This window comes from Hypanus sabinus, chromosome 2, assembly GCF_030144855.1.
Source record: "Hypanus sabinus isolate sHypSab1 chromosome 2, sHypSab1.hap1, whole genome shotgun sequence".
Lineage (NCBI taxonomy): Eukaryota > Metazoa > Chordata > Chondrichthyes > Myliobatiformes > Dasyatidae > Hypanus > Hypanus sabinus.
This window is the reverse complement of record NC_082707.1, coordinates 211,742,074-211,766,823: the sequence shown is the minus strand read 5'-3', so window position 1 is coordinate 211,766,823 and position 24,750 is coordinate 211,742,074. Positions and strand designations below refer to the sequence as shown.

The window sequence follows — 24,750 nt, the reverse complement described above, 5'->3', positions numbered from 1 at the left end:
AAGAACTTTTACTATCTGTTTTTATATTTTGTGCTAATTTACTTTCATACTCTATCTTCCCTTTCCTTATTTCTTGTTTAGTTATTCTCGGTGGCTTTTTAAAGTTTTTCCAATCCTCCAGTCTCCCACTACTCTTTGCAACTTTGTACACATGAGCTTTTAATTTGATACTATCTTTTATTTCTTTAGTTATCCAAGGTTGGCTCGCCCCACACTTACTGTCCTTACTTTTGACTGGAATATACCTTTGTTGAGCACTGTGAAAAATCTCTTTGAAAGTATTCCACTGTTCCTGAACTGTCCTACCAAATAGCCTGTGCTCCCAATCCACATCAGCCAACTCCTCCCTCAGCCTGTTGTAGTCTCTCTTGTTCAAGCAGAATACACTAGTTTTAGATCTAACCATTTCATCCTCCATCTGTATGCGAAATTTAATTATACTATGATCACTCTTTCCAAGAGGATCCCCGACTACAAGGTTGTTAATCTTACCTGTCTCATTGCACAGGACTAGATCTAAGATAGCATTTTCCCTTGTAGTTTCACTAACATGCTGCTCAAGAAATCCCAGATGTGTTCTATGAAGTCCTCCTCAAGACTTCCTTGACCAACCTGATTCACCCAATCTATGTGGAAGTTAAAATCCCTAATGACAGCTGCCGTTCTGTTCTTATAAGCCTCAGTTATTTCCTGATTAATCACCTCAGCCACTGCAATATTTTTATTAGGTGGCCTATTGACAACTCCCACCAGTGATTTTTTTTTCAGTTTTTTCTACTCTTAATCTTTACCCAGATGGTCTCAACATTCTGCTCGGTAGATCTTGTATTATCTCTCACAATCGCCCTGAACTCATCCTTCATTAAGAGCGCCACCCCACCTCCTTTTCCTTCCTGCCTATCTTTCTGTATTACCTGATACCCTTGGATATTTAATTCTCAGTCATATAACCATATGACAGTTACAGCACGGAAACAGGCCATCTCGGCACTTCTACTCTGTGCCGAACGCTTACTCTCACCTAGTCCCACTGACTTGCACTCAGTCCATAACCCTCCATTCCTTTCCTGTCCATATACCTATCCAATTTTACTTTAAATGACAATATCGAACCTGCCTCTACCACTTCTACTGGAAGCTCATTCCACACAGCTACCACTCTCTGAGTAAAGAAGTTCCCCCTCGGGTTACCCTTAAACTTTTGCCCCCTAACTCTCAACTCATGTCCTCTTGTTTGAATCTCCCCTACTCTCAATGGAAAAAGCCTATCCACGTTAACTCTATCTATCCCCCTCATAATTTTAAATACCTCTATCAAGTCCCCCCTCAACCTTCTACGCTCCAAGGAATAAAGACCTAACTTGTTCAACCTTTCTCTGTAACTTAGGTGCTGAAACCCAGGTAACATTCTAGTAAATCTTCTCTGTACTCTCTCTATTTTGTTGACATCTTTCCTAAAATTTGGTGACCAGAACTGGACACAATACTCCAAATTCGGCCTTACCAATGCCTTGTACAATTTTAACATTACATCCCAACTCCTATACTCAATGCTCTGATTTATAAAGGCCAGCATAACAAAAGCTTTCTTCACCACTCTATCCACATGAGATTCCACCTTCAGGGATCTATGCACCATTTTGTCTCAATCACTCTGTTCTACTGCATTCTTCAATGCCCTACCATTTACCATGTATGTCCTATTTGGATTATTCCTACCAAAATGTAGCACCTCACACTTACCAGCATTAAACTCCATCTGCCATTGTTCAGCCCACTCTTCTAACTGGCCTAAATCTGTCTGCAAACTTTGAAAACCTACTTCATTATGCACAATGCCACCTACCTTAGTATCATCTGCATACTTCCTAATCCGATTTACCACCCCATCATCCAGAGCATTAATGTATATGACAAACAACATTGGACCCAGTACAGATCCCTGAGGCACACCACTAGTGACTGGCCTCCAACCTGACAAACAGTTATCCATCACTACTCTCTGGCATCTCCCATCCAGCCACTGTTGAATCCATTTTACTACTTCAATATTAATACCTAACGATTGAACCTTCCTAACTAACCTTCCATGTGTTATGTTATATAGCTACAACATCATATTTCCAGGTATCAATCATCCACCTAAGCTCATCCACGTTTTTTACAATGCTTCTAGCATTAAAATAAATGCATTTAAGAAATTCTCCACCTCTTCCTCTCTATTTATCTCTGACAGTACAAAGAACTTTACTGTCTTCTTTTTCTTCCTTCTCCCATACATAGCTTCCTACACTCTGGTTCCCCTCCCCTCTTGTATCTTGTTTAAATCCACTGGAAACTCTCTGGCAAACCTACCTGCAAGAATATTTGTCCCCCTCCAATTCAGATGTAAACCGTCCTTCCGGAACAGGTCCCACCTTCCCTGGAAAACTGCCAAATTACTTATAAATCTGAAGCCCTCCCTCCTGCACCGTGTCTTCAGTCACGTGTTGACCTGTGCTTACTATTTCTAAACTCGCCTGCACATGGCACTGGTAGCAATCCTGAGACTGCTATCCTGGTGGTCCTGTCCTTTAACTTGGCACCTAATTCCCTAAACTCACCTTTCAGGACCTTCTCACTTGTCGTTGGTCCCTACATGGACCACGACATCTGGCTGCTCACCCTCCCTCTTGAGAATACCGAGAACTCGATCTGAGATAGCACCAGGTAGGTAACAGATCATCCGGGATTCTCGATCTCTTCCACAGAACCTCCTATCTGTCCCCCTAACTATCGAATCCCCTATCACTACTGCTGTCCTCTTTTCCCTCCTTCCCTTCTGAGCTGAGGGCCCAGCCTCGGTGCCAGAGACAACCACCGCAACTTGTCCCTGGTAGGTCATCCCCACCAACAGTATCCAAAACAGTATACTTATTATTGATGGGAACGGCCACAAGGGTGCTCTGCTCATTCTGTCTAAACACCTTCCCTCTCCTGACAGTCACCCAGCTACCTGTCTCCTGACTCCTAGGGGTGACTATCTCCCTGAAACTCCTGTCTATTTCTACCTCTGCTTCCCGAATGATCCAAAGTTCATCCAGCTCCAGCTCCCTAACACAGTTTGTCAGGAGCTGCAGCTGGATGCACCTTTTGCAGGTGTAGTCATCAGGGACAATTTTGCTCGCCCTGACTTCCCACATACTGCAAACGGAGCACTCAACTGCCCTAACTCCTACCTCTATTACCTACTCCTAAGGTAATTAAATTAATTAAAGGAACTTAACTGGCCTTACCTCACTTGGAGTGAAGCTTGTCCTCAGCCTTTGCTTGCCGAAGCCTCTTGAGCCAAAGCCTTCCTACTCTGTCCCTCTACTTCGTTACCCGCTCCGTTAATCTGCTCGTTTTTTAAATTCTCCAGCTGCCTCACGGGCCAACTTTCACGCGCTTGCACGGTCGTGCCCCATTCAGATTTCTTCTTTGCCTGTTCTCGCCGAAGCCTGTTGAGCCAAAGCCATCCCAGTCTGCCTCAGTTCACTCTGACGATGGCCGCTGTATATAGTGGTCTTTTTTTTAAACCTTTGGTGCGCTATGTCATGTGCCTGCGCAGTCTAGCCTCTTTTCCCCGATCAGTTAAAAAATCGGCTTCTCTCCGAGATGCCTTTACCTCTTCACTCTCCGCCTCTTGCTTCGATTTAAAAGCAATTCATCTCCACCTTGCAACCAGGTTTCTGTAATGACCACTAAATCAGATGCCTTGGTATTGATCTGTGCCACAAGTTCACTAACCTTGTTTCTAATACTATGGGCATTTTGATAAAGTGCCCTTATACTGAGGATGAGGGTGAGGTTGTATAAAACACTGGTGAAGCCGAATTTGGAGTATTGTGAGCAGTTTTGGTCACCTAATCACAGTAAGGATATTATTAAGGTTGAAAGAGTGCAAAGAAGGTTTACAAGGATGTTGCTGGGATTTCAGAAACTGGGTTACAGAAAAAGGTTGAATAGGTTAGGACTTTATTCCCTGGACCATAGAAGAATGAGGGAAGATTTGATAGAGGTATATAAAATTATGATGGGTATAGATAGAGCGAATGCATGCAGTCTTTTTCCACTGAGACTAGGGGAGAAAAAAAAGAGGACGTGGGTTAAGGGTGAAGGGGGAAAAGTTTAAAGGGAACATGGGGGGGCTTCTTCACACAGAGAGTGGTGGGAGTAGAGAAGTGGTAAATGTGGGCTCACTTTTAACATTTAAGAAAAACTTGGACAGGTACATGGAGGAGAGGTGTATGGAGGGTCCAGGTGCAGGTCAGTGGGACTAAGCAGAAAAATGGTTTGGCACAGCCAAGAAGGGCCAAAAGGCCTGTTTCTGTGCTGTAAAGTTCTATGGTTCTACTCATTGTCCTTTTAGAATCTAGTGACCTATGCGATTTTTGCTTTGTACATTTATGCACTCTTACTTTTTTCTTCACTAACTCCAGCTTTGGTCTCCGCATCACTTCCCTCTTCTTTTCTGTGTGGGTTCCCATCCTCCTGCCATATTAGTTTAAAACCTCCCCAACAGCACTGGCAAACAATCTCCCTATGACATTGATCCCAGCCCTGCCCGGATGTAGATCATCAGGATGGTACTTGTCCCACCTCCCCCAGAAGCGATTCCAATGCCCCAAGAATCTGAAACCTCCCTCCTGCACCACCACTCAAGCCACATATTCATTCTAGCTATTCTGCTATTCTAACTCTGGCTAGCATGTGGCACTGGTAATAATCCTGAGATTATTACCTTTGAGGTTCTACTCTTTAATTTAGCTCCTACCTCCCTAGTTGGCCTCCAACTAGAGGTCATGAGTTAAGGTTAAAAAGTGACAGTTTTAATGGGAACATGAGGAGAAACTTCGTCACTCAGAGTGTCATGGAACGAGCTGCCAGCCCAAGTGGTATATCCGTGCTTTATTTCAACATTTAAGAGAAGTTTGGATAGGTACATGCATAGTAGGCGTATGGTCATGGTGCAGGTCAATGAGAGTAGGCAGTTTAAATGGTTTATTGCTGACTAGATGGGCCAAAGGGCTTGTTTCTGTGCTGTACTTTTTTCTATGACTCTTAGAGAGAGCATGACCTGGGTGGTGTGGGATCCTGATGATAGATGCTGCTTTCCTGTGACAACAAAGTGTAGTGAAGACCAAAACGAGAGAACATGAGTTTAAAGTGAGTGGAAGAAGATTTAAAAAGGAGCTGAAAGGCAGTTGTTTTCCCGCACACAAATATGTGAAATGATTTGTCATAGGAACGTGTTGCGTTGGGTACAGTTTCAATGTTTAAAAGACATTTGGGCAGGTACAGTACATGGATAAGAAAGTTTTATAAGGATATTGGCCAAACCTGGGCAAGTAGGATTAGCTCAGGAAGATGCCTTTGTCAGCACAGATGAGTTGGGCAGAAGGGCTTCTTTCCATGCTGTGTAAAGTGTGCTGAAAATGATGCAAACATTTTTGAGCTTCAATAGAGTCAAAGTCATTGAGATATAGAGTGTTTATACAGGTCCTTTAGTAAAGTTTTATCAAGCAACTTGTTGTATTCATTTTATGGTTATGGTTTTGCTTTTGTTTTGTTTTTTTATTTCCAATGTATTGTATAAATGTTAAATTGCAAATCTTGTTTGTCAGACCAGTTGTAAAGTATTCTGTCTGCTAATGGTTTATTGATTGTTTTCAGTTCTCCCACTTTGCAGAATTTTTCAATCTGCATCATTCCAATCCAGGTCTGTCATAAGTAACAGGTCTGACATGTATCCCGAGTCCATTGATGTTCTTTAATGTCCTTTAATTTTATTATTCCCAGCCCCTTGGGGAGAATATTTTGTATTTCAGCCAATTTGAGTGAAGTACTTGATTTCAGTGCTAAGTGGCCTGGCTACAAGGCAGGGACTGTGAAAAGGCTGGAAGGGGCGGTTAGTGGGATTTATTTCCTTGCAGTGTACCACGGTGACTTGTCACCTGCTCAACTGTTTCTTCCCACAGTTTTACTAGCATTTCAATTCCTCTGTGTTTGAGACATGTAAGTGTTTAATAAGAGGTTACCCTGGATCCAATGCAGCACTAAAAAAAGGATAAGGTAAAGAACGCAATGATAATAAAAACTACAATAAATATAAATATGTAAGATGCCTTATGTACATAGTTTGATTATAAAGTGAGGGATGGCACAGGAGTCTTGATAGGTAAAGTGACTCTGACAGAAAATGAGAAAGTAGTGGTGGTTGGAGGTGTGGTGGGATGGGTTAGTGGGTAGAGGTGTTAATCAGGCTTGGCTCTTGGGAAAAGTAACTGTGTTGAATTTGGTGGCCCGGGCATGAATGCTATATAGCCTCCTCCCTGATGAGAGTGGGACAAACAGGCTGGGTGGGATCCTTCATGATATTTCTGGCCTTTTTCTGGCATCTCTCTGTATATATGTCCTTGGTGGGTAAGCTGATGCCAGTGATGCACAGGGCAGTTTTGAGTGACTACCTGTTGTAGAGCCTCATTGTTCGCTGCAGTGCAATTTTCAGAACAGGCTTGGTGCAGCATGTCAAGATGCTCTCCGCTGTGCTTCTACAGAAGGATGTGCCTAATATTGTGCATAGTGCAGTTCTCTTCAGGCTTCTCAGTAAGTAGAGGTGTTGGTTAACTTTGTTGATTATGAAGAATATGTTGTAGGATGATGAGAGGTTGTGCAGGATGTGCACTCCCAGGATTTTGAAACTGCTTGCTTCCACTGCAGTGCCGCCGAAAGTGGTAAGTAGTGCAAGTTCAGCTGAAATCAACAAGTATTTCCTTTAGCAAATATGAGGAAATCTGCAGATGCTGGAAATTGAGACAACATACACAATATGCTGGTGGATCACAGCAGGCCAGGCAGCATCTATAAGGAGAAGCACTGTCGACGTTTCGGGCTGAGACCCTTCGTCAGGACTATCTGAAAGAAAAGATAGTAAGAAATTTGAAAGTAGTGGGGGGAGGGGGAAATGCAAAATGATAAGAGAAGACCGGAGGGGGTGGGATGAAGCTAAGAGCTGGAAAGGTGATTGGCGAAAGTGATACAGAGCTGGAAAAGGGAAAGGATCATGGGACGGGAAGCCTCGGGAGAAAGAAAGGGGGAGGGTGGGGAAGCACCAGAGGGAGATGGAGAACAGACAGTGTGATGGGCAGAGAGAGAGGAAAAAAAACAAACAACTAAATATGTCAGGGATGGGGTAAGAAGGGGAGGAGGCGCATGAACGGAAGTTAGAAAAGTCGATGTTCATGCCATCAGGTTGGAGGCTACCCAGCCAGTATATGTGTTGTTCCTCCAACCTGAGTTTGGATTCATTTTGACAGTAGCGGAGGCCATAGATAGACATATTGGAATTGGAATGGGACGTGGAATTAAAATGTGTGGCCACTGACTTCTTTAACTTCAGTTAATGCCCCTCCTTCCCTTCTTACCCCATCCCTGCCATATTTAGTTTGTTTTTTTTCTCTCTCTCTGCCCATCACACTGCCTGTTCTCCATCTCCCTCTGGTGCTCCCCTCCTCCCCCTTTCTTTCTCCCGAGGCCTCCTGTCCCATAATCCTTTCCCTTCTCCAGCTCTGTATCACTTTCACCAATCACCTTTCCAGCTCTTAGCTTCATCCCACCCCCTCGGGTCTTCTCCTATCATTTCAAATTTCCCCCTCCCCCCACTACTTTCAAATCTCTTACTATCTTTCCTTTCAGTTAGTCCTGACGAATGGTCTCGGCCTGAAATGTCAAAAGTATTTCCTTCGTCTTGTTGACATAGTGGAAGAGGTTATTTGCCTGGCACCAGTCGTAGAGCTCTTCCATCTCCTGTATATAGCCCCTCTCATATTTGTTGGTAGCAGTGAGAGATTAAGAATGTGTTACACCAAAAGAAGTAGCGGAGATGTTGTAACTTTTGGCTTTTTGGCCATGCGGTTCGTAAGGCTAGTGATGTTGTGGGGGTGGAACTGGACTCTCTGATGGTGGTGTCTGAAAAGAGGATGCTGTCCAAGTTGCATGCCATCTTGGACAATGTCTCCCAAACACTCCATTTATATACTGGTTAGGCACAGGAGTACATTCAGCCAGAGACTTATTCCACCGAGATGCAACACTGAGCGTCATAGGAAGTCATTCCTGCCTGTGGCCATCAAACTTTACAACTCCTCCCTTGGAGTGTCAGACACCCTGAGCCAGTAGACTGATCCTGGACTTATTTCCACTTGGAATAACTTACTTATTATTTAATTATTTATGGTTTTATATTGCTATATTTCTATACTATTCTTGGTTGGTGCAACTGTAACAAAACCCATTTTCCCTTGGGATCAATAAAGTCTGTCTGTGAGCAGAGTGTACATCAATGGGCTTAGCAAACAGTCCGGTGGGGGGGAGGGTGCACCCATGTTGAAGGGGAGGGAAGAACAGTTATACATCCTAACTATTTGAGGTCTGTTGGTTAGGAAGTCCATCATACAGTTGCACAGTGGTGTATTCAAACTGAAGAGCAGCAGTTGGTTAACGAAGGAGTGTGGGACAGTAGTGTTTACTGCCAAAATGAAATCTAGAAATAGCATGACAGCTCTCCCTTGCACATTTGCTGCAGATATTGCTTATGGATCAATAATTACAATGAAGAATGTGCGGACTGCAGGTGGATATCTGCACTCTCACTGGCATCTCTATCCAGAAGGGGTTGGAGCACGACAACAACAGGTCAGTTGGCTGCCCTGAGATATTGTGTGGGTTAAGCTGCTGAATTTGTGTTCTGTCAAAAGTTCTGTTGTCTTTTTTTCAGGTTACAGCATACTTACACAAGGATGATAACAATCTTTGGATTGTCAGGAAACCTGATCACACCACAGGTTAGTGTTCTACTTTGTGTGCTTAATTTCCTAGAGATAACAGTTAGATCTAATTTACATACGTAGTCTGAATCCCAGGGGTCCTAACCTATTGGACCAGTCTTTCATATTGAACCTCATGGAAGGCAATTCTGAAGTGTACGTAAACCACATCTTCTACACTATGGTTATCAGTACACTTTGTTACCTCCTCAAAAAGAATCAATCCTATTGTTGATCAGGTCCATTAGGACTTGAAGACCTGATTTGTCCTTTTCCATAACTAGTTTAAAACTAATAAAGATAAAAAAGATTAGTGCTATTTGTCACATATACCGTACATTGAACCATACAGTGAAATGCCTGTAACACATTAAAATTGCTGGAGGAAATCAGCAGGAGGCAGTATCAATGGAAATGAAAAACAATTGATGGTTTGGGCTGAGACCCTTCAGGACTGGAAAGGAAGGGAGATACATGCCAGAATAAAGAGGTAGGGGGAGGAGAAGGAGGATAGCTAGAATTTGATAGGTGAAGCCAGCAGGCTGGAAAAGGTAAAGGGAGAGGAAAGGATCTGTTGACAGGACTGTGGGGGAAAGGGAAAGGAGAGCGGACTCAGAGGGAATTTATAGGTGGGTGAGAAAAAGGTAAGACCATAAAATATAGGAGCAGAATTAGGCCATTTGCCCCATCATCTGCTCTACCATTTCATCATGGCTGATTCATTTTTTCCTCTTACCCCCAATCTCCTGCCTTCTCCCTGTATCCCTATCAGCCTTTGCCTCCACATAAAGACTTGGCCTCCACAGCTGCCTGTGGCGAAGAATTCCACATATTCACCACTCTCTGGCTGATACAATTTTTCTGTCAGCTCTAATCTCCTTTCTTCCCCCTGCCTCCATATCCCTCCATGTCCTGACCAATCAAGAATCTCTCAACCTCTGCCTTAAATATACATGAAGACTTGGCCTCCACAGCTGCCTCTGGCAAAGAACTCCACAGATTCACCACTCTTTGACTGAAGAAATTCCTCCTCATCTCCATTCTAAAAGGACGTCTCTATTCTGAAGCTGTGTCCTCTGGTCTTAGACTCTCCCACCACAGGAAACATCCTCTGCACATCCACTCTATCAAGGCTTACACCATTTGATAGGTTTCAATGAGATCACCCCTCATTCTTCAGAATTCTAGCAAATACAGTCCCAGAACTATCGAACGCTCTTCATATGACAAGCCATTCAATTCTGGAGTCATTTTCATGAATCTCCTTTGAACCCTTTCCAGTTTTAGCACATCATTAAGGGGCCCAAAACTGTACACAATACTTCAACACTTTATAAAGTCTCAACATTACATCCTTGCTTTTATATTCTAGTCCTCTTGAAATGAATACTAGCATTGCATTTGTCTTCCTCCATAGACTCAATCTGCAAATTAACCTTTAGGGAATCATGCACAAGGGCTTCAAAATCCCTTTGCATCTCAGGTTTTTGCATCTTCTTTCCATTTAAAAATATTCAACCCATTCATTTCTTCCACCGAAGTGCATTATCATACACTTCCCGACACTGCATTCCTTTGCCCATTCTCCTAGTCTGTCTGTCCTTCTGTAGCCTTTCTATTCCGTGGAAACTGCCTGCCCCTCCACCCATCTGTGCATTATCTGCAAACTTTGCAATAAAGTCATTAAGTCCATCAGCCAGATCATTGACATACAACATAAAAAGAATCGGTCCCAACACAGACCCCAGTGGAACACCACTAGTCATCAGTAGCTAATCAGAAAAAGCTCCCTTTGTTCCTACTCTTCGTCTCCTGTCAATCAACCATTGCTTTATCCATCTTTCCTGTAATACCATAGGCTTGTAACTTGTTAAGCAACCTCATGTGTGGCCCCTTGTTCAAGGCCTGAAAATCCAAGTTCGCAACATTAACTGATTCTCCTTTCTCTATCCTTTTTTTATTTCTTCAAAGTCCAACAGATTTGTCAGGCAAGATTTTCACTTGAGGAAACCATACTAACTACGGCCTAAAGCCACATCCTTAATATTCGACTCCAACATCTTCCAAACCATTGAGTTCAGACTAACTCGGCTATAATTTCCTTTCTATTGGCTCTCTCTGTTCTTGAAGAATGGTGTGAAAGTTGCTCATCCTTGCCCTTGAGAATGCCATGTACCTGATCCAATATGACCCTGATCCTTGCACCAGGGAGGCAACATACTACCTGGATGTCTCCATCACATCCACAGAACCTCATCTCTGGTACTCTGACTATGGAATCTCCTATTGTTACATACCCGTAGTTGTTTAAATGAACCAGCAGCAATAGACCACACCTGGAGTCTGGTTTTGATGTTAAAACCACTATCTTTATTAATATCTACTTAATATAGCAACTTAAACAAGAATAATCAAAAGTTAAATGTTCTGAGTATACATATGTGTAAATATAACTTCAAACTATTGAGCTTGGGGGCACCTGGCTTAAAATCTTGAGATGGTAAGGTATGAAAGTTTAGTTCATCCATGGATTAAATGATGTGTGAGAGATATTTGTAATCCAAGGTGAATTTTGAGAGAAGGCATTTATGTCATATTCCACAGGTTCCACGGTGGTAAAACAGGATAACAATCGCCGCAGGTTTTACCTGTTGTCGTTCCAAAGCCACTTGGGAATTATCACCAATAGTAGCTTATCACAGGGATACCATCTTTAAAGGGAACTACCACCCAGGCAAGGGTTAATGCATAGGTAGATTCCACAAGGTTGCCCCAATCACACAACGTGATAGCCACTTATCAATGTGCTGGGTCAATACTCAACCCACCCTTGTGGGCACTCGAAAGTTCCAACCAGTGACCCCTTAGTCACTGGCTTCCTTCCATTGTCCGACTCCAACTGCGACTGACTGTGTGTGAGTGTCCTGGCTTAAATCAGAACAAGAAGCTGCAGAGTCAAATAGTTCCGCCCCTCTCTCTGTCTCTTAGTAAGAATCAAACAGGAGCTGAGAAAGCCAGCGGCTGATGTCACTCAGGCACTCTCTCTTAAAAATGACAGTCCACGGCAAGATAAACCTAGGGGTTCATCACACTATTAACACTGCAGTCCTCTTCACCTCTCTGGTCTGAGCTACAGTGCCAGCTTCAGTGCTGGAGACCAGATCACTGTGGGTCCTGCTTGGGGAGAATGCAACCTCAGAATGGAAGAATGTCCATTTAGAACAGATATGTGGAGGAATTTCTTTAACCAAAGGATGGTGAAACTGTGGAATTCATCGCCATGGAAGATAAATTTAAAACAGAAGTTGATAGTTTCTTGACTAGTTAGTTTACAGATAGATAAGATACTTTATTGATCCCAAAGGAAATTACAATGGCACAGTAGCATTCTAAGTGCACAGATATACAATTATTAGAAGAGAAGTAAGAAAGAGTAAACAGAAAGGGAGCCAATGTAGTCCCCATTGCTGCTTATAGCCATATCTGACACACAGCCCTGAAGCTACCCAAACTGTGTTATGCAGGATTCAATGGATGTGCCTACCTGCATTGATTGGAGCTTTTCCCCCAGCAATGAGGGCTGTATGGTATTGAAGGCATTTGAGAAATAAAAATAAAACATAGAAACTTAGAAAATAAGTGCAGGAGTAGGCCATTCGGCCCTTTGAGCCTGCACCGCCATTCAGTATGATCATGGCTGATCATCCAACTCAGAACCCTGTACCTGCCTTCTCTCCACACCCCCTGATCCCTTTAACCACAAGGGCCATATCTAACTTCCTCTTAAATATAGCCAATGAACCGGCCTCAACTGTTTCCTGTAGCAGAGAATTCCACAGATTCACCACTCTCTGTGTGAAGAAGTTTTTCCTCATCTCGGTCCTAAAAGGCTTCCCCTTTATCCTTAAACTGTGACCCCTCGTTCTGGACTTCCCCAGCATCGGAAACAATCTTCCTGCATCTAGCCTGTCCAATCCCTTTAGAATTTTATACGTTTCAATAAGATCCCCCCTCAGTCTTCTAAATTCCGGTGAGTATAAGCCTAGTCGATCCAGTCTTTTTTCATATGAAAGTCCTGCCATCCCAGGAATCAATCTGGTGAACCTTCTCTGTACTCCCTCTATGGCAAGAATGTCTTTCCTCAGATTAGGGGACCAAAACAGCACACAATATTCTAGGTGTGGTCTCACCAAAGCCTTGTACAACTGCAGTAAAACCTCCCTGCTCCTGTACTCAAATCCTTTTGCTATGAATGCCAACATACCATTTGCCTTTTTCACCACCTGCAGTATCTACATGCCCACCTTCAATGTCTGGTGCACAATGACACCCAGGTTTCGTTGCACCTCCCCTTTTCCTAATTGGCCACCGTTCAGATAATAATCTGTTTTCCTGTTCTTACAACCAAAGTGGATAACCTCACACTTATCCACATTAAATTGCATCTGCCATGAATTTGCCCACTCACCTAACCAATCCAAGTCGCCCTGCATCCTCTTGGCGTCCTCCTCACAGCTAACACCACCGCCCAGCTTTGTGTCATCCGCAAACTTGGGGATGCTGCATTTAATTCCCTCATCTAAATCGTTAATATATATTGTAAACACCTGGGGTCCCAGCACTGAGCCTTGTGGTACCCCACTAGTCACTGCCTGCCATTCTGAAAAGGTCCCGTTTACTCCCACTCTTTGCTTCCTGTCTGCCAACCAATTCTCTATCCACATCAATTCACCTGTTTCTGACTGTAAAGGACCTACATTTGTCTTGACCAATCTTTTTCTTTTCACATATCTATAAAAGCTTTTACAGTCAGTTTTTATGTTCCCTGCCAGCTTTCTCTTTTTCCCTTTTTTCTTTTTTCTTTCCTAATTTTTTCCCTTTCCTAATTAAGCCCTTTGTCCTCCTCTGCTGGTCTCTGAATTTCTCCCAGTCCTCAGGTGTGCCGCTTTTTTTTGCTAATTTATATATTTCTTCTTTGGACTTGATACTATCCCTAATTTCCCTTGTCAGCCATGGGTGCACTACCTTCCCTGGTTTATTCTTTTGCCAAACTGGGATGAACAATTGTTGTAGTTCATCCATGCAATCTTTAAATGCTTGCCATTGCATATCCACTGTCAACCCTTTAAGTATCACTTGCCAGTCTATCTTAGCTAATTCACGTCTCATACCTCCAAAGTTACCCTTCTTTAAGTTCAGAACCTTTGTTTCTGAATTAACTATGTCGCTCTCCATCTTTTTTAAAAATTTTTTTATTAGTTTTTCAAAACATTTTACAAATTAAAAACCCCAAATCCCAATGAGGAACATTAAAACAGTGTAAAATTAAGCATACAGTAACAATATGCTACAAAGGAAGAGAATTCAGCAAAAAAAAAGCACCTGAATTAAAGACAAGTAAGCTTAGTGTCCTCCCCAAGCCCCACAACACAAGAAAAAACAACAGCAACTCCAGACCAACCACAACACAATATAGAGAGTATAAGTCAGGACAGCCAAACTCCCAGAATGTGAATACACTCAGCAACAGAGGGTAATAATGCCTTCTAACAGAAAAAAAAGGAGCTGAAAGCAAGGGACCGAAGAGAAAAAAAAAACCCTAGTCAAGAGGAAGGTTATGAAAGTATTTGATAAAATGTCCCCAGACCTTATGGAACTTTAGATCCGAATTGAGAACTGAATAATGAATTTTTTCGAGGTCCAAACAGGCCATGATCTCCTTAAGCCATTGAGCATGAGTGGGCAGGGCAACATCTCTCCATCTGAGGAGGATCAAGCGTCTAGCCAGGAGAGAGGCAAAGGATAATATTCGGCATTTGGTCGGACCCAGACATAAATCTGTCTCGCCCCAAAAACTGAACAGAGCAATTAAGGGGTTTGGTTCTAGGTGCTGATTCAGAATACACGATAACGTAGTGAAGACATCTTTCCAGAATTTCTCCAAGCTAGGACAGAACCAGTACATATGGATGAGAGAGGCCACGCCCCTCTTGCATTTATCACAGAGCGGACTAATGTCAGGGTAGAATCGAGATAGTTTAGATTTAGACAAATGGGCTCTATGAACAATCTTAAACTGTAAAAGGCAGTGGCGAGCACAAACAGAGGTTGAGTTAACCGATTTGAGAACTGAATCCCAGCTCTCCTCAGATAAGGAGATATTTAAATCCTGCTCCCAGGCCATTTTGATTTTATCCATGGGGGCCCGTCGTAAGGCTGCTAGTTTATCTCGGATGATTGATATTAAGCCTTTACCTAGTGGATTCATGGAAAGAAATAGGTCCATAGCATTTTTCGCAGGCATTTCAGGAAAGTTAGGAATTAAAGGAGCAATAAAGTGTTGGATTTGGAGATATCTGAAAAAATGAGCATTGGGCAGATTGAACTTAACAGAGAGCTGCTGAAAAGAAGCGAAGCGATTATCAATGAAAAGATCTTCAAAATGTCTAATGCCCTTCCTATACCAAACCTGGAATGCTGAATCGTATGTAGTAGGTAAAAAAAGGTGATTATGAGCAATAGGGCTGGAAACGGAAAACCCCTGGAAACCATAGCATTTCCTGATCTGAGCCTATATACGCAAAGTGTGTCTAACAAGAGGATTAGCTATTGATCTGGGCAGACTACTAGGGAGTGCAGAGCCAAGAAATGCAGAGATAGATAATTCTTTAGTGGAGCTCAGCTCCATCGCCACCCAGTTAGGGCACTCGGGTTGGCCATGGAAGAAAGACCAGAAGGTAGCACAACGTATATTAGCTGCCCAATAATATAAACGAAAGTTAGGTAAAGCCATGCCACCCTCTTTTTTAGATTTTTGGAGATGGATTTTATTAATTCTAGAGCACTTATTCTGCCACAGATATGACAAAATAATAGAGTCTAAGGAATTAAAAAAAGATTTAGGAATAAAAATTGGGATAGATTGAAATAGGTATAAAGTCGCTCTCCATCTTAATGAAGAATTCCACCATATTATGGTCACTCTTACCCAAGGGGCCTCGCACGACAAGATTGCTAACTAACCCTTCCTCATTGCTCAATACCCAATCTAGAGTGGCCTGCTCTCTAGTTGGTTCCTCAACATGTTGGTTCAGAAAACCATCCCACATACATTCCAAGACATCCTCTTCCTCAGCACCCTTACCAGTTTGGTTCACCCAATCTATATGTAGATTGAAGTCACCCATTATAACTACTGTTCCTTTATTGCAGGCATTTCTAATTTCCTGTTTAATGCCATCCCCAACCTCACTACTACTGTTAGGTGGCCTGTACACAACTCCCACCAGCGTTTTCTGCCCCTTAGTGTTATGCAGCTCTACCCATATTGATTCTACGTTCTCCAGGCTAATGTCCTTCCTTTCTATTGTGTTAATTTCCTCTCTAACCAGCAATGCTACCCCGCCTCCTTTTCTTTCCTGTCTATCCCTCCTGAATATTGAATATCCCTGGATGTTGAGCTCCCATCCTTGGTCACCCTGGAGCCATGTCTCTATGATCCCAACTATATCATATTCATTAATAACTATCTGCACATTCAATTCATCCACCTTGTTATGAATGCTCCTCGTATTGACACACAAAGCCTTCAGGCTTGTTTTTACAACACTACACGAAGCCTTCAGGCTTGTTTTTACAACACTGATAGTGTCATAGATCCTCATAGTGCTGCCCTGCTTATCCAAATGGGAGTAGGCTCTGTTCAGCAGATAGATGACAGTATCATCAACTCCAGTGTGCTCTTCATAGGCAAACTGCAGAGGATCGAGGGCTGATCTGACCAGTGATTGGAAGTGAGCCAGGACCAGCCTCTAATCATGATGTGTGAGGTTAGGACCACTAGAAGGTAGTGTTTCAAAACTTTTGGTTGGCCATTCTGGAGTACTGGGACCATACATGATATTTTCCACAGTTTTCCAGGCTTGAGACTCAGACTGAAAATGTGCTGGAGAACTTCACACAGCTGCTCAACACACTCCATCAGGACTTTGGGGTTCACACCATCTGGCTCCAATGCTTTGCTATGTCTGAGTTTCCTCAGAACCTTTCTCACCTCCTCAGTAGTGAAGATGAATCTATGATTACTTGGGAGTTGGAAGCTGAGGGGTGAGGGAGGTGAAAGTAGCAGTTGGGATGTGGAGGTGTGTATGGTTGGTGCAGGGCAAGGAGTGGATGTAGACAATGGTACCCTGTGTTGATGTGCTGAACTGGATGGGGGAGGAGAGGAGGCATTGGTACTGAGGGAGCATTGGGTGCCTCTGCACCTGGACTGGTGTGCTGAGGGTGTGTGAACAGGAGGCACTGTCAAACCTATTGAAGAATTGGTTGAATTTATTAGCCCATTCATGGTTGCATTATGACGCTCTACAGCTAGGCTGATTGAAGCCAGTGATGTTCTTCATGCCTCTTCACATCCCCTGTGTGCTACTCTGCCCAAGCTTGTTCTCAAGTTCTGTCCTGTATTCCTCTTTAGCCACCTTTATCTTTTTCTTTAGCTCCCTCTGCACATGTTTCAATTCCTCCCTGTCTCCTGATCTAAAGGCTCATGTTTTGTGGTTGAAAAGAGCCTTTAGATCACTGGTGACCCATGTTTTGTTGTTAGGGAAGTAAAGAACAGTCCATGATGGTATTACAGTGTCCACACAGAAGTTGATGTAGACATTGATGCAATCAGTAAGTCCATTTATGTCCTTCCCTGTTGCTGTACTGTGGCCTTATATAAGAGCATGAGCTGAACCAGGTTGTGATCTGATCTTCCAAGTGGCGGGAGAGCTGTGGAACTGTATGTATCTTTAATATTTGCATACAAGAAATCTACTGTTTTATTTTCTCTTGTATGACACTAGACAAACTGATTGAAGGTGGGTAGGATTGTCAAGGCAGAAACATGGTTGAAGTCTCCTGATACTGCAATGAACACATCAGGAAGGCAGAATGTAGACAACGAATAATACTTTATTATCACCAAACAATTGATACTATAGCATACAATCATCACAGCGATATTTGTTTCTGCGCTTCACGCTCTCTGAAGTACAAACCAAAGTAAATATAATAAAAATTTAAAGTATAAATCATAATCAGAAAATGGAAAAGGGAAAGTAAGGTAGTGCAAGTCAGGTCCGGATATTTGGAAGGTACGACCCAGATCCGGGTCAGGATCCGTTCAGCAGTCTTATCACAGTTGGAAAGAAGCTGTTCCCAAATCTGGCCATACGAATCTTCAAGCTCCTGAACCTTCTCCCGGAGGGAAGAGGGACAAAAAGTGTTGTGGCTGGGTGGATGGTGTCCTTGATTATCCTGGCAGCACTGCTCCAACAGCGTGCGGTGTAAAGTGAGTCCAAGGATGGAAGATTGGTTTGTGTGATGTGCTAGGCTATGTTCATGATCTTCTACAGCTTCTTCCGGTCTTGGACAGGACAGCTTCCATACCAGGTTGTGATGCACCCTAGAAGAATGCTTTCTATGGTGCATCTATAAAAATTAGTGATGGTTTTAGGGGACAGGCCAAATTTCTTCAGCTTTCTCAGGAAGTAAAGGCACTGGTGGGCCTTCTTGGCAGTGGACTCTGCTTGGTTAGGCCAAGTCAGCTCATTTGTGATATTCACCATGAGGAACTTAAAGCTTTTGACCTGTTCCAGCTGCGCACCACTGCTGTAGATGGGATCGTGCGGTCTGCTACTACTTCTGAAGTCAACAACCAATTCCTTCCTCTTGCTGACGTTGAGCGATAGGTTATTGTCTTCGCACCATGCCACCAGGTTCTTAATTTCCTCTCTGTACTCAGACTCATCATTACCCAAGATACGGCCTACAATTGTGGTGTCATCAGCAAACATATATATTGAGTTCAATGGAAACTTGGCTAAACAATCATGGGTGTACAGTGAGTACAGCAGGGAGCTGAGTACACGGCCTTGTGGGGCACTGGTGCTCAGAGTGATTGTAGAGGAGAGCTTGTCCCCTATTTTTACAGCCCGGGTCCTGTCCGTGAGGAAGTTGAAGATCCAGCTGCAGATCTGAGTGCTAAGACCTAGGTTCCGGAGCTTAGGAATCAGTTTATTTGGAATGTTGGTATTAAAGGCAGAGCTGTTGTCAATGAAAAGGAGCCTTACATACGCGTCTTTATTCTCCAGGTGTTCTAAGGAGGAAAGTAGTGCCAGAGAGATGGCATCTGCCATTGACCTGTTGCTCCGTTAGGTGAATTGCAAAGCATCGAGGTTGACCGGTAGGTTATGGTTGATGTGTGCCATAACCAACGCTCAAAGCACTTCGTAGCAATTGATGTCAGAGCCACAGGTTGATAATCATTCAGGAATGCCACCTTGCTTTTTTTTGGCACTGGGATTATCGTTGCCTTAAAACACGAGGGGATCTTAGACCTAAGCAGGGAGCAGTTGAAGATGTCAGCAAACACTCCAGCTAGCTCGCTTGCACAGGCCTGGAGAACTCGCCCAGGATGCCATCTGGGGCCTGTCGTCTTCCTTGGATTTATCTTCAGGAAGGCTCTTCTAACGTCTTCCTCGGTGACGATGAATCTCAATGCCACCAGATCTGGTTCATCCGGAGGGGGTGGGATGCTCCTCTTCTGTTTGAATCTTGTGTAGAATACGTTAAGTTCATCAGGAAGAGAAGCACTACAGTTATTGATATTCCCAGCCTTTTCTTTGCACCCAGTGATCAGATTTAGACCCTGCCATGGCATTCCTCTGTTAGTCTGGGCTTCCAACTTGGCTCGATATTGCTTCTTGGTGCCCTTAATGGCTTTCTGGAGTTCACGCCTGGATTCCGTATGGAATACGGAAATAAGAAAATATGGCTTGGCTGAACTCGCACAGTAGATAAAACGGGCACAAACTCACAGCAATCTGTTCAATGTCTGGATTGGAGATTCATTCTCTCACAGAAATGTTACTGGGCTTACACCATCTATTGTTCATTCACAAGCACAGCAAGCCCACCTCCCTTCTTCGTTCTGCACTGTAGATCAGCTCTGCTTGTATCATTGAAAACCCATTCATTGTAGCATTGGAATCTGGGATTTGCTTGGCAAACTGTGTCTTGGTGAAGCAAGTAACACTGCATTCCCAATATTTGTTCTGTGTCCTCATGAGTACTGCTAGTTCCATCCATTTTATTTTCCAGCGATATTATGTTCCCTGTAATGATAGACAGATATAGTTTGTATCTCTGTCTCTTTTTGCATCGCTTTGTACCCAATATGCAGAAGGCAGGAGAACAGGATTGAGAGGGATAATAGATCAGTTGTGAAGGAATGACAGAGCAGACTCAATGAAACAAATGGTCTAATTCTGCTCACATGTCTTATAGTCTTACTTCTCATTCTGGAGCTCACTGAGGATCATGCAAACTTACATTCTTGATTTAGTCATGTTTTTCATTTGAGTTTAAATCATCAATCACCTCCCACAAAGATTGCTAGACCATTAAATTCATTAAGAATTTTCCCACACCTGCAAAACTTTGCTTTTATTCAGGGATCTTCGACTAGTCATGGAATTTTACAGTATGGAAACTCTGAAACTCTGAACTCTATGGGTAGTGTCTGAAAAGAGGATGCTATTCAAGTTGCATGCCATCTTGGACAATGACTCCCATCCACTCCATAATGCACTGGTTAGGCACAGGAGTACATTCAGCCTGAGACTCATTCCATCGAGATGCAACACTGAGTGTCATAGGAAGTCATTCCTTCCTGTGGCCATCAAATTTTACAGCTCCTCCCTCAGAGTGTCAGACACCCTGAGCCAATAGGCTGGTCTTGGACTTAGTTCCACTTGGCACTTGGCATGATTAACTGTTTATTATTTAATTATTTATGGTTTTATATTGCTATATTTCTTCACTATTCTTGGTGCGACTGTAATGAAACAATTTCCCTCAGGATCAATAAAGTATGTCTGTCTGTCTCTTGATTAAATAGATTAGAGAAGAGTTGAATAAGAGGCTTGTGTGCCTTTGTTTCTCTGAGAGACAAAGATACATCTAATCATAAGTAGCATGTAGAGAAGTGTGAACTTGTATGTCAGGGTTCCCCAATTAGTTTTTCACAAGGGCCAAATTATGTCAAGTATGCCGAGCCAAGGGCCAAAATGTCCAGGGTTTTTTTTCATTGCGCCAGTAAGTTGTTTTATGGGCAGTTGTTGTTGCTGCTATTACCATTACTAGTAGTAGTAGTAATAATTATTATTTTTATCTGTAGAATCTTTTTATTGGTACGTAATCTTCAACAGCTATAAAATGATACAATACTTCAATAGATTAATATGTATACAATTAATAAAGCTGAAAAAACTGATCATAAAATATAAAAATGGAAAAAAAATTATTATAGGAAAAAGAAGGGAAAAAAAAGAACCCCATCTAACTAGGGAAAAAAAAGCCCCACTAACTACAAGAAAAAAAGAAAAAAACTATTAGGAATCAACCCCCTGGAGCAATCCATTTGACCATCATCTAAGTATAAAAAAAAGAGTCATCAACCACCATTTCATATTTATAAAAAAAATAAAATTGCAAGGAAACCATATAACTTATATAACAATTCAAATTAAATGATAATAGTTGGCAAAAGAACACCATCTTCTCTCAAAATCAAATCAAGGATCAAAAGTTCTACTTCTAATTTTTTCCAAACTAAGACATATCATTACTTGAGAAAACCATTCAATTAATGTAGGGGAAGAAATATCTTTCCATTTTAATAAAATAGCTCTTTTTTTCTTTCTAAATCTTTTTATTATTATTAGTAATATGGACAGAATACAAATGATATATTAATAAAGAAATTACAAACATACAAATTCCATTACAGATGAAAAAAAAACATAAACAATAGTTACAATATAAATGAGTTTACCAAGACATAAACCATACAATATATGTATGAACATGGTAAGTCTAAATATTTCATAATATATGGTATAAAAAAAACAGAAAAAAAAATAGCTCTTCTTGCCAGTAGTGTAACAAATGCAATTACATGTTGATCGGAAAATGAGATACCCTGAATATGATGCGGAACTATTCCAAATAGAACAGTCAGTCTATTAGATTGTAAATTAATTTTCAAAGCTTTAGTAATTGCAGAAAATAAAGATTTCCAAAACAATTTTAATGGAGAACATGACCAGAACATATGTGACAAAGTAGCTACTTCAGTTTTACATCTATCGCAATAGTTGTCTATACTAGGAAATATTTTAGATAGTCTCTCCTTTGTTAAATTCTGCTAATGGAATCTTTCACTAAGGGATTAAATTTCAAAATGGTATCCAACAAATCAGATTCTTGTAAATATGGTAACTTAGGTAAATATTGTTGTAAAAATTGTCTAACCTGAAAATATTGCAAAAATGTTTATGTGAGAGAAAATTTATTAATTAACTCCTCAAAAGTCATCAATCGACCATCACAAAATAAATCTGTAGAAGAATGGATTCCTTTATTTTTCCATCGAAGAGAAATGGGGTCAGTTGTTGAAGGTTTAAATTAAAAGTTTTGATATAAAATATTAGATGACTTAAATTGCTTAAAATTTTAAAAAATTACGAAACTGAACCCAAATCTGTAGGGATTGCTTACTAACTGGATAGAGATTTAAATTTGGAATTTTAGAGAGCTGTAAAGTTAATGGAGCTACTAAAATTGAAGTTAAATGAAATTGCTTAACAGCTTTTAATTCCAAATCGACCCATAATGGCTTTTGGTTCTTATCAAGCCAATAGAACCAAAAACATAATTGTCTGATATTCACAGCCCAATAATACAGTCTTAAATTAGGAAATGCAAGTCCACCATCTTTTTTAAATTTTTGTAAATAATACTTATTAATTCTTGGTCTCTTACTGTTCCAAATAAAAGAAGAAATAAGAGAGTCAATTTGATTGAAAATTTTTTTAGTTAAAAAGATAGATATATTTTGGAAAATATATAAAAATCTAGGTAAAGTCATCATTTTCACAGCATGAATACGACCTATTAAAGAAAAAGTAAGTGGATTCCATCTAGAAAATAATTGTTTCATGGAGTCCATTAAAGGAACTATATATGCTTTATAGAGATCTTTATAATTTTTGGTAATTATAATACCTAAATATCTAAGTGTATTAACAATTCTCAAAGGAATATCATTATATATACTAACGTGGACATTTAATGGAAACAATTCACTTTTATTCAAGTTAAGTTTATATCCTGAAAATTTACCAAAATCTTTAAGTGTTTCCAAAAGATTAGGAATTGATTCCTCAAGATATGAAATAAAAACCAAAAGATCATCTGCATAAAGAAAAATCTTATGTATGGTTCCATTCATAGAGATACCATAAATATTTTTAGCTTCTCGTAGTGTTATAGCTAAAGGCTCCAATACAAGATTAAATAATAAAGGACTTAATGGACATCCCTGTCTAGTGCCAAGAGAAAGTGAGAAAAAAGAAGACCTGCAGTTATTAGTAATGACCGTGGCAATAGGATTCTTATAAATCATTTGAATCCATCTGTTGAAATTATTACCAAAACCAAATTTTTCTAATACTTTAAACAAATATGGCCACTCAACTCCATCAAATGCCTTTTTTGCATGGAGAGAGATAACACATTGAGGTTGCTTAGATAATGATGAATATGTAATGTTCATCAATCTCCGAACATTAGAGAAAGATTAACGGTCTTTAATAAAGGCAACACGAGTGAAGAAGAATTGTAGAAGAATTTAATAAGTACTTTAGATCTGTCTTCACTAAGGAAGACACAAGCAATCTCTCAGATGTATGGATGGGTCAAGGACATGGGGTAACAGAGGAAATGAAACAGATTGACATTAGGAAGGAAACGGTGATAAGTAGACTGATGGGACTGAAGGCTGACAAATACCCAGGTCCAGATGGTCTACATCCTAGGATACTAAAGGAGGTGGCCCTGGAAATTATGGATGCATTGGTAATCATTTTCCAATGTTCCTTAGATTCAGGATCAGTTCCTGAGGATTGGAGAATGGCTAATGTTATCCCACTTTTTAAGAAAGGAGGGAGGGAGAAAACAGAGAACTATTGACCTGTCAGCCTAACATCAGTAGTGGGGAAGATTCTAGAGTTCATTATTAAAGATGAAATAGTGGCATATCTAAATAGCAGTGATAGGATTGGGCCGAGCCAGCATGGATTTACCAAGGGTAAATCATGCTTGACTAATCTATTGGAGTTTTTCGAGGATGTAACCAGGAAGTTAGACAACGGAGATCCAGTGGATGTAGTGTACCTTGATTTTCAGAAGGCATTTGATAAGGTCCCACATAGGAGATTGGTGGGTAAAATCAGAGCTCATGGCACTGGGGGGGAAGATATTGACATGAATGGAAAACTGGTTGGCAGATAGAAAGGAAAGGGTAACGGTGAATGGGTGTTTCTCGGAATGGCAGGTGGTGACTAGTGGGGTGCCACAGGGCTTGTTATTGAGACCACAGCTGTTTACAATTTATATCAACGATTTAGATGAAGGCATTGAGAATATCATCAGCAAATTTGCTGATGATACTAAGCTGGGTGGCACTGTGACATATGAGGATGTTAGGAGAATTCAGGGTGACTTGGATAGGCTGGGTGAGTGGGCAGATACTTGGCAGATGATGTTTAATGTGAATAAGTGTGAGGTTATCCACTTTGGGAGTAAGAACAGGAAGGCAGATTATTATTTGAACGGTGTAAAGTTAGGTAAGGGAGAAATACAAAGAGATCTAGGAGTCCTTGTTCATCAGTCACTGAAGGTGAATGAGCAAGTGCAGCAGGCAGTGAAGAAGGCTAATGGAATGTTGGCCTTTATTACAAAGGGAATTGAGTACAAGAGCAAGGAAATCCTCTTGCATTTGTACAGGGCCCTGGTG

General features: G+C 41.4%; 1 protein-coding gene across 8 annotated transcripts in view; it reads left to right on the top strand.

The window, feature by feature from the left end:
• The window catches only part of pomt2 (protein-O-mannosyltransferase 2), a 344,167-nt gene that overhangs the window by 219,067 nt on the left and 100,350 nt on the right, over positions 1-24,750 (top strand). For all 8 annotated transcript variants that reach the window (XR_009510880.1, XM_059962960.1, XM_059962973.1 and 5 more), the window contains 2 exons: positions 8,606-8,715; positions 8,798-8,864. Coding sequence is in view for 7 of the 8 variants with exons in the window: in XM_059962960.1 (XP_059818943.1) it covers positions 8,606-8,715; positions 8,798-8,864 (177 nt within the window). In the remaining variant the exon portion in view is untranslated. The remainder of the gene's footprint in view (positions 1-8,605; positions 8,716-8,797; positions 8,865-24,750) is intronic.